The 12,823-nt window shown below is 40.2% G+C and overlaps 2 protein-coding genes across 7 annotated transcripts in view; one reads left to right on the top strand and one right to left on the bottom strand.

Moving 5' to 3' along the window:
* Nucleotides 1–2,305: 2,305 nt before the first annotated feature.
* On the bottom strand, nucleotides 2,306–3,249 carry agrp (agouti related neuropeptide). Its single transcript, XM_057024130.1, has 4 exons — nucleotides 3,107–3,249; nucleotides 2,873–3,012; nucleotides 2,677–2,774; nucleotides 2,306–2,597 (listed from the first exon to the last, which is right to left on the bottom strand). Exons 2-4 carry the CDS (start codon nucleotides 3,009–3,011, stop codon nucleotides 2,427–2,429), a joined length of 408 nt encoding a protein of 135 aa, XP_056880110.1. The 5' UTR covers nucleotide 3,012; nucleotides 3,107–3,249; the 3' UTR covers nucleotides 2,306–2,426.
* Nucleotides 3,250–5,396: 2,147 nt separating this feature from the next.
* vps13c (vacuolar protein sorting 13 homolog C) overlaps nucleotides 5,397–12,823 on the top strand; it is a 43,371-nt gene continuing 35,944 nt past the window's right edge. For 3 of the 6 annotated variants that reach the window (XM_057023184.1, XM_057023200.1, XM_057023197.1), the window contains exons 1-13: nucleotides 5,397–5,609; nucleotides 6,727–6,770; nucleotides 8,004–8,046; nucleotides 8,502–8,597; nucleotides 8,704–8,805; nucleotides 9,564–9,641; nucleotides 10,660–10,725; nucleotides 10,876–10,985; nucleotides 11,094–11,153; nucleotides 11,228–11,287; nucleotides 11,557–11,637; nucleotides 12,336–12,393; nucleotides 12,525–12,652. In XM_057023184.1, coding sequence (XP_056879164.1) covers nucleotides 5,510–5,609; nucleotides 6,727–6,770; nucleotides 8,004–8,046; nucleotides 8,502–8,597; nucleotides 8,704–8,805; nucleotides 9,564–9,641; nucleotides 10,660–10,725; nucleotides 10,876–10,985; nucleotides 11,094–11,153; nucleotides 11,228–11,287; nucleotides 11,557–11,637; nucleotides 12,336–12,393; nucleotides 12,525–12,652 — 1,026 coding nt within the window. In that variant the 5' untranslated portion in view covers nucleotides 5,397–5,509. The remainder of the gene's footprint in view (nucleotides 5,610–6,726; nucleotides 6,771–8,003; nucleotides 8,047–8,501; nucleotides 8,598–8,703; nucleotides 8,806–9,563; nucleotides 9,642–10,659; nucleotides 10,726–10,875; nucleotides 10,986–11,093; nucleotides 11,154–11,227; nucleotides 11,288–11,556; nucleotides 11,638–12,335; nucleotides 12,394–12,524; nucleotides 12,653–12,823) is intronic. The other 3 variants (XM_057023179.1, XM_057023177.1, XM_057023190.1) reach the window with 3 other exon arrangements.

Raw genomic sequence — 12,823 nt, 5'->3', positions numbered from 1 at the left:
AAGTGCTTCACCTTAAGTAAAGATAGAGATAATAAAGTAGAGATAATAGCACAAATAAAAAACATCACATAAGTGAAAGAGATAAAAGAATAAAACTTTCATGTCATTACTAACTAGTTACAAAATCTAGTCTAAAAAGATGATTTGAGAATCTTAAATCTGAATCAGAGGGTCAAATGTTAAATAGTTTAGGAAAAGCCAAAAGCACAACCATTTCGCTGTTTGCATCTTGACCTTTGAGCTAAAAAGTAGTCGGCCATTTGAGTGTTTAAATCAGGGGTGGGGAACCTCAGGCCTCCGGGCCGTATACGGCCTACGAGACCATTTCTACCGGCCCGCAACGCAATAAGATTTTTATATTTTATATGTGCACTTATACAGTGGGACCGTTCGCTAAACTCCGCGAGCTGCGAGTAGCAGCGGTAGCGTATTTTTGCCTTTCGTATCCTGAAATTTCTTTCGTAACGAGGAAATATTTTCCCGTTTTCTGAGATAAAACAGACGGTTATGTTATGTCCGAGTCAAGGTCAGGGTCAGTGAACACAGCATGTGATGTACGTAGTGGGCTGGACTGATTGACACGGACGAAAAATGCATAGCGAAACACGCTAAACTCGACGAGTTGAAAGGACAGATGAGTTTGGATAAAATTAACGCTCTTCTCCGGAGTTTGGAGGCTCAACAAGCAGCTTTCACACGACCATGTGCCGACAGAGAGAATATTACGCGTGCAAGTTTTGTGATGAGTGAATTAATAGCCACGAAGCTGAAACCTCACGCCGAAGGAGAGTTCGTGAACGCGCCTCGTAGCCGCCGCTGAGGCGCTCGCGCCGTACAAAGTAAAATTGTTTCAAAGCGTGAATTTTTTTTTCGTGAATAACTATTGAACTAAGACATATATTGTTATGATTCCAGTGGCTATCGGTATGTTTTTATGGTCAAGGAATCTAAATATGTAGTCAAAGTATATGTGGGACTAATATTTATGGTGGAAATCACAATATGCCAGGAATTGTTGCGCTTGGCGGAGGTCTGCGCTCTCCGAGTGCTTTCTAGTTGTTATTATTATTGTCTTTATCTTTCTTTTCATTTATTTTCTTGATTATCTTGTTGTATTGCAGTTTTTGTGAGTAGAGGCCTCGAACAGGCCCTTACGGGTCTCTTGCCTCAACTCTGCACCTCTTTTTATTGTTTTGTATGATCATGAAAACATATTTTACTTGCCATTTTATTCTATTTTTTTGGTGATTTTTATATGCATGTGTGCTAAATAAATAATTCAAACTCAAATGCAGCAATCATGAGACTTAGTAACACAGTAATTATAGACTTTTTTTTGTCTTTTTTTTTTTGCATCCCTAGGTATGTGTTCATAATAGTATGGCCCTCGGAGGACTTTATAAAAATTGAAATGGCCCTCGATATGAAAAGGGTTCCCCAGCCCTGGTTTAAATGTTAAATGAAATTTGGTCCAGAACTGGGAGCCAGTAGAGGACAGGAGCTTTGTGACCCCACTTACATGAACCAGATGGAGACAGACAGAAAATTATTGTTGACTCCAAACTACTGAACATTTCAATGACCAGTTCTTGAGAGTGATGTGAGGAATCTTGACCTTTGCTTCAAGCTGAAGCTGAAAAAGTTCCATTTCACCACAACTTAGTATATCAAATTTAAATATGTTTTCAAATGTTACTGTTGTGGTTTTTGTGTGTCCTTGATGCATCGTGGTTGTTTTTTGCTCCGTCCCCTCCCTTTCTGTGTTTTCTTTCCTTGGCAGAGTGAAAGCTGGCACACCTGGTTTCCTTCCCAAGACGGCTTTAAATAACAGTTACATTTTCCGCTTCATGCCAGATTGTTTCAGTCAGTGCATTTTGAAATTTTGACACTATTTTTGTGCAAACCCCATGAGGCAAATATAATAGACTGTTTTGCTTTCATTTAAATGGGGAAAGTTTTTGACAACCACTGTTTCATGCAGTTAGAGAATCATGTGATCCCAGTGCATTTGCTATAAGGGCTGGGTGGATTTGTATATAATTTTCACAGAACTATATGTAGCATCTATGTAGAAAAGATGGGTCCAAAAATGGACCCCTGTCACACCCCGTAATAGAGAGGTGCATATAAAGATGAGTGTTTATCAATCAGAACAGAGGAACTCCTACAGGTTGAGTGGGATTTAAACCAATTCAACATGTTCACATGGGGTCTTTAAATTAATTTTTAATGGCATTTTGACTACCTCAGAGATTGATCATTAATCAGTCAGCACACATTAAGAATTTCATTGACACTAAACACATTAAGTTTGCACTTTTATTTATTTATTACACATAAAAGATAAATAAATGCAAATCGTTTGTATGCACACATCCTCATGATGTCATCAGGGCATCCCCATTATAGTGTGACATCATCTGTGGTCAGGTGCGTCTGGGTGAGCAGTTGTGGCCAACTTGGCGACAGTAGCAGATAGCATTAAAGAAGCGACAGTAGCAGGTGTCACAAGGGTCACAGCATGGTAGCGGGTAGCCCAAACAAGACTGCTGATGGGGGATGCAGCGACGCAGGGAGCGCATGGCTCGACCCTGAAGCTGCAAGCATGCAACCAGGAAGTAAACAAACAAACAAACATATCAAGAAGATGAAATTCTTTAACTTAGCTGCACAGACCTCATCATAGGAATCATCATCCACCATGAAGGAATCCTCCACTGAGTCAGCATGGGGGGGAGTGGGCTCATGCATGGCATCAAGGGCTTGGTTTCTGTCTGCAGATCAGAGACCAGGACTGTTAAAAACTACGACTTAAAATGCTGAAGACAGATCAGCTGGTGCTACATAGATCAGAACAAACGGAAGTTCTCACCTCTGTGAGGCAGGAAGAGGGGGTCTGCGTGACGGCCAGCAGCAGGACCATCATTCAGCTGGACGCCTCCATGAACCAGAGAAGAAGACACATGCAACAGACTGAAGGATAAAAGACAGACAAGCACAGAGTGGAACATGCTGAGGGGGGAGGGAGAGAGAAAGAAAGAAAGAAAGAATTAAAACAAGGGACAGACAGACAGACAGACAGACAGACAGACAGAGGGTGACTCACCTGTCTCTTGTTAGAGTCTCTGTAACTTTCTCAGGGGATGAAGAGCTTATAAAGACCCCCAGGAAGTCACATGACTAGTTACAAAGGGCTACTATAACCGCAATATCTGAAATCTGAGCGAGACAAAACAGGAAATGACATTACAAACACTAAACTCTTGTTTTTTTTCTACATGTTTTGGATTCAGGACATCAGTTAAGCGCTCGGGTCTCATCTCTGTGCCTTTATGCCTTTGTGTTTTTGTGTCAGCATGTTTTTTGTTGTGGTCGGTATGTTAGCAGGAAAATCACTATTTGATTAGTGAACATATGGTCACCTGGTTCATTGCTCTACTTCTATTATCTTTAATCAGTTGTTGAATTGAAAACTTCATCCTTGTTTTCCCTAATTGTACTACATGGTTCTGTGACACGCTGTTGACATCATCAGTTGAATAGAGTGCTCATTACAGCCCATCAACAGCCAATCATTCGTAATGAACATGTTTGCCTTTATCAACAATCGGTTACCATGGCAATGTATGAGGTCAATGAGTAATTTTATTTCAACCAATTATCAAACTTATTCCAGAAAGATTTTGATTTTGACGTATATTTCATGTATCTTTTGCTGTGGTGGCAGCTTGGCTTCCCCTAGAGGCTAACAGCTCTGTGGTTCCAGTTACCCTGTGGAAGTGGTCTCCTTGAATATTAACAGGGCAAAGATTCACAAAACTGGGCCATGGAACCAAGACTGTGTTGAAAAATTAAATTATAGGGAAATATTTTACTGGTGCTCTTTATTGGGGCTCTGTGCATCAACGATAAATGCAGACGTTGAACCTAGACGGTGCATTGTAATGGTGGTTGTTGCATTGATTTGACCACTGTAAGGAGCCACACCCACCATCACCAGAGAGCTCTGACAAGATATTAGACTTTTTAAGGAATGTTTTTTCTGTTCAGTTTAGAAATCATTAACTTTTAGACTAAAGCTACTTTTTAAAAGTAGGTGTAAGATTTAATTCCAGGTTCAAATTCAGGCGCTCTAGTGTTTCTAGGAGTCCTTTTTTTCATATAATAAGTTGTTGCTGTGTTCCTGTTTTGCTCATCTCGCCTTGTCTTTTCCGCTATATCCCATTCAGGGTCACGGGGAGGGTACACATTTTAACAACCTTTCTTAGAGAGTACATGGACTGCCTGAAATGATCTGGAAGGCTGGATGTCACCTCCCACTGTGACTGGGCAAAAGTGGAAACAGAACCCCCTTCATAAATGGACTGGTGGCCTCCAGTGGACAATTTACCATGCAGACATTGCTTCTAACACTTCTGTCTCTTTGTCCTACAGTTTTGGACAAATGTCCTTTTTGTAATCCTTGTGGGAAAGTTTTTCAACGTAGTTTTTAACAGGCATGTTTCCTTCTCAAAGGTGACCATTCTCTCCTCCTCGGCTGAGCAGGAGTATTTTTTCTGTCTCTTCATCATGATCTTTCTGTCCTCAGCATAGCAGTTTGCTGGGATTTTCTTATTGTAGATTGTTCACTGAGCTGAAAAATATTTCTCTTCATACAAATTAAATTAAAGAAATTACTTAGAATAGGCTGGTCCCAATTATGGGAGAGCTGGCTTCAGTAATGACATTACTGAAATCTCACATGGTAACAATTATGGAACAGTGTTCTATATTGTAACTCTCACAGCAGATATATGCATATATGTAAAGTTGAAAAAAAAATACAAAATGTAACTTTATGAACACGTGCGACACACAGAGGTTAAATCTGCAGCACCATTAACACCATCCACCCCGGGGCTACTGGGGTGAAGCTGGAGGTCATGGAGGATCACCGACTCTCTGATGAGAGACAAACATTTTTGCAGTTGTATACTTGCATGTCTGGACGTTGCTTTATGCAAGTATACTTTGTACTTGTAGTTTTTGGAACAAGAAAAACTCAGCGGGCAGCGCTCCTTTAAACTGTTACCACCAGGATGTGGTCACTGGTGCCACAAATCTCTTTACAATGTGGTTTTTGTCAACAGCATTTTTTGGTGACACAAGTTCTCGCCTGGTTTTTAAACACTTGAGAACAGATGAAGGTGATGCCACTGTTTGATGACTTGTGACAAGGGATTTGCTGATGTCACTTAATTCCTCTGAGGTCACAAAGTCTCAATTCTTTTAGAGAATCTTGATTTATCCCACCTGGAATCATCTCGTATCCCACCTTGTATCATCTCGAGAGGTGATAGTGAAAGTGGGAATTGAGGATGAGTGCTTTCACTTGTCCGATCGATGTTTTCTCTCTGCAGGACGTAGTTGTAATCGATTCCAGAGAGACTCGATCTCATATCGCTGAAACGGATATTCGCTGAGTGCTGAAGGCGACCCTGCATAGGGTCAGAGCCGGGGGTTGAAAGTCATGGTGTTCGAGTCCCTGGTCAGTGACCTGCTCAACAGGTTCATTGGCGACTACGTGGAGAACCTTGACAAGTCTCAGCTGAAGATCGGGATCTGGGGAGGTGAGCTTAGCAGCTAGCTAGTAGCTACACGGACTTGGGTCAAGAAAATAAACAAACGCATCATTTAAAGCTCCAAAATTTCTAAACGCAAGACATTAAGTAGGGATAACCGTGCTGTGTCGGTTTAAATTTGGCATTATCCACGCAAGCAACTAAGTATAGTTATATGTTTAATCTAATTTTAACACGTCGCGTTTTGTGGAGTTTTACGTTTGACAGGAGCGACAGTAATTGTGCGCCATTTGTCCCGAATCAGAGATCCCACAGTTGTTTCTGCTACTTAAGTTCAACATTTGGCAGGATGACGAGGCTTCCTTATCATCGCAACACACTCATCCCTCTTTCACACGCCCGTTGCTGGGAGGAATTGTTAAAACACCAACAAAATCCTAAGATCTATGATGCGAGTTGCTCCAAGAATCGTCCATACACCTCATGAACTCCAGCAAAATGTGCGCAAATGATGGCAAACTGAAGTAAAAACTCTCTTTCCTAATTGGTTAGGGATATTTGAAACAGTATATGTACATACCTCGGATAATTTTGGTTTTACCTAACTAACTACCTAACTAACTGGATGAACTGGATTCCTTGAGGAATTATCAAACACTCCCAGTCTTTGTCCACCTTTCTCTTCCTCTCTGTTTTTATCTCTCCACAACATGGGAATAAACAAAAACCTGACTGATCTGTTATGACTTCATCAGTCAAATGTGGTTTAGTCTTAATCATGTGCTACATGGTCATTATTCATCAGCCATGTAATGATGTTCAGACGTGATTTGGTTCTTTTCAGTTTTTCTCTTTGATGATACTTTGATGATATTTGATGCATTTCCATCGCTGTAGTTAACCCGTGTTCACACATTTTCTGTGTTGACCTTTAGAGGGATCGGATGTGTCCGTGGAACCTTCCCCTGCAGGGCAGCTGTATTTGAAAACAGCCATTAAATACAGAGTTTGTGCACTGCACAAATAATAAATTCTATCCCAGTGCTGCTCTTTTTGTTTATAGGCCTATTGGATTTTGCTCATCTCTAGGTGATGGTTGCTGGAAATGGACACAGTCCTTCATCATCAGCAAAATTTGATTTAATCTATCTCTCTCTCTCATAAGGAAATGTTGTGCTGGAAAATCTCAAAGTGAAAGAAAATGCTTTGGTAAGTAGAACGATTGCACCCATGGGTGCTCGGGTCCAGACCAGGTCATACTTTCATCACATGATTATTGATCTTTACACGGCGCTTTCATATCAGAGTGGTGTCACCACTGGTGGTTGTAACTTTATTTGGAATGGAAACCTGAGGCTGGGAGACTTTTAAAGTTTTTCAAATTTGAATAAACTTAAATGACATTTGGATTAACTCTCTCTAGATAATGTGCATTTGTGTAATTGTGTAATGGGTGTGGTGGTAGGAGATGAACACCCTGTATCAATTGTGCATACATACTAAGCAAAATGGGCCAGAATAGAGATCAAACAGGCTCGAGAAAGTCAAAACTTTTGGAGGGATGTGGTAGCTAATTAACTGCTAAAGATCAAACATGTAGTGACCAGGAACAGGAAGTAGACACTGCACACACTGGTTAAGGAAAATGTCAGTGAATCCTTAAAGATCATTATTTTTATGCAAGACAATGCCCCATCTCATGCATCGAAGTACTCCACTGTGTCTGACTTTAACCCTCTTGAGAACTTGAAGACCCCGACAGACTCCATGGATGGATGACTTTTGATTCTTTTTGAAAAGATGGGTGGCTACACTGGGCATTTTTTTTTAAATGAAAGAGAAGAAGTGAGACGGGAATACTGCCCGATCTTTTTCTTGGAGTTGCATAATAATTCTACACACTAAAAGCTGCCTAATAATTGGGCGCACCTAGAAAATTCTCATACCACTGCCTAAACCTCACTTTCACTTCATTAAATGTTCATGTTTGAGGTGTAACCTTTTTGACTGACTGAGCACCGTTGCTAATGTGTATGCAGTGTACTGTGTGTTAAAAAATTTGAGTCATTTCGTAATGATGCGTGATTGACATGTTGTAACGTGATAACATATGTAACAGGTTGACAGTGAGTGTAAAGGAAAAATACAGGAAAAAAATGAAAAACAACAGGCGTAATGGGACGTGTAACGGGCGTAATGGGATGGGCAAATCCAGTCCTTGAGGGCCAGATTCACGCTGGGTTTTATGCCCTACCAGGAGAAAACTGTTTTCACCAGGGGAAGCGGAACCGCAGGTGAAAGGGTTGTCTGCCTGTAGGATAGAAAACCCAGCTTGAATCTGGCCCTTGAGGATTGGATTTGCCCATCCCATAGCCTTCAAGTATTTCCACTTTATTTCGTTTTCATCCTCAGTGAGTGGTTGTGTGATTATTTGTGTTTCAGAATGAGTTTGATGTTCCATTCATGGTGAAGGCTGGGCAGATTGGTGAGTTCCTCGTGGTTTCTTCTCAGCATTTGTTCACAGAGTTACTGACTGACCCAATCACATGGCTGCAAAACCTGTTGCCAGCACAATAAGCTCATACTATACATTAGAAACTGAGTAGTGTTGGATTCCAGCTTCACCTCTTTACCCTATTTGTGGTTGGAAAACTTGTTTCTTAAAGATTAGCAGCGCAGATTTCATGTCCAGAAATGGGGAACTGCCTCTTTACAAGCTACTGCTTGGTTTGTTTGCATAGGACCTGAAAACAGTTCTCACAAAATACTGTGAACAGGAATGTGAAGTGAAGGGAACCTTGATAGCAGTAGAGTTGCACAGTTAATGAATCCTTTCTCTCCTCTATCTATGACTTGCTGAAGTCAGGCAAGGACGCCTTCCATCGATTTATAGCACAAAGATAATAACATTAAACCTAAAGAGAATCCGTGATTTTTCAGGGAAGCTGACATTGAAAATTCCCTGGAAGAATCTCTACAATGATGCTGTGGTGGCCACACTGGATGGTCTGTATCTGCTCATCGTTCCTGGAGCTGGTAAGTTTTGTTCAAAGGCCTCAAAGCTGAATAAAGGTGATGCTTCTAGGAAAATGCATATCTTGTAATAAAAAGGACTTTTACCGTGTTTAATTAATTGTTGTAGCAAGAAAATATGATGCGGCGAAAGAAAAGCATTTCCAGCAGGAGGCGAAGCAGAGAGAACTGCAGCGCATCGAAGGAGCTCTACAGATGGCAGCACGCAGAGGTGAGACAGGCTGGTCTGTGGTAACTAACCCTCTTCTTGTTTCTTCTACTTCCTATTTTGGCGTTTCACTTTCCTGTCTTTTCTCTACTACCGCTCGATCTGTAGATTTCAGATAATTTTAAACTTCTTCAGTCTCTGGCTGTGTCATTGTTTGCCTCGTCCTGGTGAATGTATACATTTATTATTGTATGAAAATACATGACAAATTGTCGCAATGAAGGCTTTAATTTCAGCAAAAACTGAAAGCTCCAAACACCTAAATTAAAATGTCCTCTAAGTCTAACAAAGCGTATAACTAAAGCACTATCATATAATTTATTTTTATTTTTTTAAGTCCTGACATCCGACAAGTCAACAGTAAGACTTGGTGACTAGCAACCTCAGAAAATGTATTTCTAGTTGCAAAATTCTGGTGTCATATGCCTGAATAAGCTGAGAAAAATCAGAGTTTGAAATTTATATCCTTGTTTTTTACCCGTTTGGCAGAGGAGAATTCATAGGATTACCAACATGACTTCTAACATAGTCATTTGTATTTTAAATGCAACATTAAGTCATTATTAAATCTTCCTGTTTGCACTAAGACAATCCTTCTGACTTGTTTTTGAGCACCTATTTTCCTGTTTTATCACCTTTATATAGTGGCTGATCATGTGTGATGGTCAAAGGGTCAAATATATGAATATATATGATTTGGTTAAATTATAATTATTATATTGAACTGCTCTCTCTGCCGTTCATGCTCCCTCTGCTGTCAGCATCTCAAACTGGAGAGTTAATCTTCAGTCTGGAGACTGTTGTTTACAAGAAACATCACCATGGTAACACACACAGAGGCACGTGCCCACACACACACACACAAAAACACACACATAGTACAGTATAGTACAATCTATAGTTAATTGGGCGGTATGATACTGTGTGTAGAACACTCTTTTTGTCTGTTTTGTATGATGTGCAGTAGTTTTGTAGTGTGGAACACTGTTTTGTTCAGTGTGAAGTTCTAGTGAATGTCATATAATTTGAATTTCACCACATTGATTTATTTTCAGAGATCCAATTCAAGAAGTGAAACTTATAATGATTCATTGCACAAAGACTGATGTATCTCAAAGGTTTATCTCTTTAAAATTTGATCATTATGACAAGCTGTGACAGACAGTTCCATAAATTTGGCCATTTTTAAGAAGTGACACAGTAAAGGAATTATGTATCTCAATGATGTATATTGTATGCCTCAGTTTTTCCCATTTTTGTAGTTTTGCTTAACAAGAATAATTATATCAACTGAAGGCGTCTAAGTTCATAGCAAGTCAACAAATGACTCCTGGCCTAATCAACACATATCTTGCATGTGACAAATGATGAATTTTAGTGTGGAACAGCTCCAGGAATTCACTTAAATTAGTATCACATCTAAATGTCTATATTCAGATGTTTTCCAATATTTAATTTTTGACAAAGCAAAGCTTTTACAGCTCCTGCTAACAACCCTATTTTATGAAAATCTGCTCTATGCTCTTAGGAAATCTGATTGTTTGACATTCTTGAATATCAATTTGAATGTTTGTTTTGTATTGTGGAAGTTTTTTGGGGGGGAAATATGATGGAGAATTGTGATCTCAATTCAAGAAAATTGGGATTGACATTTTTCCCAGAATGGTGCAGCAATTTCTAGCACAGTCTTGTGTGGTGTGTAGTACAGTGTTGAGTAGTGTGTTGTGTTGTACGGTGGTGCCTCAAATTGCTGTTATCCTATTGGTGGAGATATTTGCCTTTTCTTTATGCTTTTTCTCCAACTTTCTCTTACTAACTGCACGGTTGTTTCTTTTAACGCTGCCAATATTTCAAAAGGACTGAAAAAATATAAAAAAACCCAAAAATGTTTCAAGAAGCTGAAACGCCATGACAACAGAACAGGTGAGCTTTAATTTTTATGTTCGTTGGTGCAACTCCACCGGCTGGCACTCAGGCGACTGTATATCGGGCGACATCATGAACAGGGTCCTCGCATTACCTGGGTGAGACATGGGAATGAGCACGGTTGCTTTCTTTTCAATTTATTTACAGAGAAACTTCAGGAGGAGAAAAAGGACACGTTTGTGGAGAAGCTGGCCACTCAGGTGATCAAAAACCTGCAGGTGAAGATCAGCAGCATCCACATTCGATATGAAGACGACGTGAGTATTGACAAGACGCAGGTCTCAATCCAGCTTTAGATTCAAATCCCAGTGATCAGTAGGCGAGTCTTATTAGATCTGCTGTCATGTAAGTGTTCTATGTTTCAGCTGTCAGACCCCCTGCACCCCATCTGTGTGGGAATCACACTGTCTGAGATGAGCCTGCAGGTAAAACCAGGCCCTCGCACTCGCACGACCCTGCACATGCACGCACTCAATTTTATCGCTGTGTTGTGTTTCAGACCACTGATGAAAACTGGAAAGCGTGCATCCTGAATGAAGCTGCCAAGATCATTTATAAGGTGACGATCAGTCAGTCAGGCGATCAATCGTACATTTACACTCTACTCCTTGCTGGTTCGGTTCAGCAATTAAACTTTTCTTTATTTATTCCTTTTATCTCACAACTAATGTTTATATTTACTGTTCAGATATTATGGCTATTTTCTTTCCAAAATCTTGTAGTTTTCTTTTTTTTGTTTGATTTTTTTCTTTTTTTTACTGTTTGTGATTGTACTTGTGATGCTCAGCCGTGGAGGCAGAACGTTGTCACTGTTGCTTGTGTTTGCAGCTGGGTTGTCTTGAGTGTCTTTGTGTCTACTGGAACGTCAACAGCCCCATGTTTTATAAAAGATCACAAGAAGATATTTTGGTGAGTTAACTTATTTTTAAATGGTGTTGAACAACAGTTAATTTGTCTCTCAGTCTCCTTATTAAATTTATTATAAAATCTACAACAAAATTGTCTCACCCACACCTGGATGATTTTATTTCTTAGTTCCAAAACTCCTTTTTTGGATGAAATGATGTACTGATTTCACACATGGGAATTGAACTCCCCACCTGGGCCAAGTTACTTAATTTTTTTTGTAAAATCTGGTGCCACTGGACTTATAAAATGCTCCTTCACAAAGGGGAACATGACAAGATGCTGATTTCTATGACCAGTTTTGAGAGATGATGTCATCATATTGCACTGAGCTGGTGACACGAATGTAACGCACATTCTGCCTAATGGCAGCTGGAGTAGGCTCCCCCCGCCAAACTGTTAAGCGGTAAAGTGGATGGATAGACAGACATGCCTAAATCTGAGAAAGATTCCAGGAGAATGTATCAATGACTCACAACAGAGGGAGGAGGAATAACTAAACATCTGACAAAAAGGGAATATCCCGAATGCTAAACAATCTATGTAATGTGACCGCGTAGTGAACCATCAATTAGTTTGACCCATGAAGATAATGGACATTTTTGAATGTTTACGAAACATTTCCTGCACTCTAACCAAATTGGCTCTGCCCTCCTTCCTCCTCTTTCTGCCTTCTCCTCCTCCTCCTCCTCCTCGTGCAGGAGGCGTTAAAGTGTTCCATCAGCAGTAAGGACAAGGACCTCCCTCATTACCAGTACAGTGAGTCTTCTGGTCTTGACTGTCTAGTCCACAAGTTCTACTACATGTCCTGAGCTTGGTTTGAGCCCCACTGAGTTCTATTATATCAGTCAGTGATTAACAGATCATTTTCTCATTGTTTTCTTTTGTAGTTTTCAAGCCGATCTTTGCTTCAGCTAAAATGTGCATCAACCCAAATGCTGAGCTGGAACTAAAGAGTCCAAAAGCCAGTTTGAACCTGGAGGTTCAAAACATTGCCATCGAGATGAATAAAGCTCAGGTAACTGAGAAAATTCCAGGGATGGGGTCAAGTGAGATAGTCAGTCTGGGGAGATCACGTGAGACAGTCAGGCCAGGTGGGTCCAACTAGGTGAGACAGTCGAGCCAGGTGAGAACATGTGAACGTCTTTCCCTAAGTCAGGCTTTTGTAATAAACATATTTTTCTTTTAT

Source organism: Takifugu flavidus, chromosome 2 (assembly GCF_003711565.1).
Source record: "Takifugu flavidus isolate HTHZ2018 chromosome 2, ASM371156v2, whole genome shotgun sequence".
In the NCBI taxonomy this organism is placed as follows: domain Eukaryota; kingdom Metazoa; phylum Chordata; class Actinopteri; order Tetraodontiformes; family Tetraodontidae; genus Takifugu; species Takifugu flavidus.
This window is presented reverse-complemented; position numbering and strand designations above follow the sequence as displayed.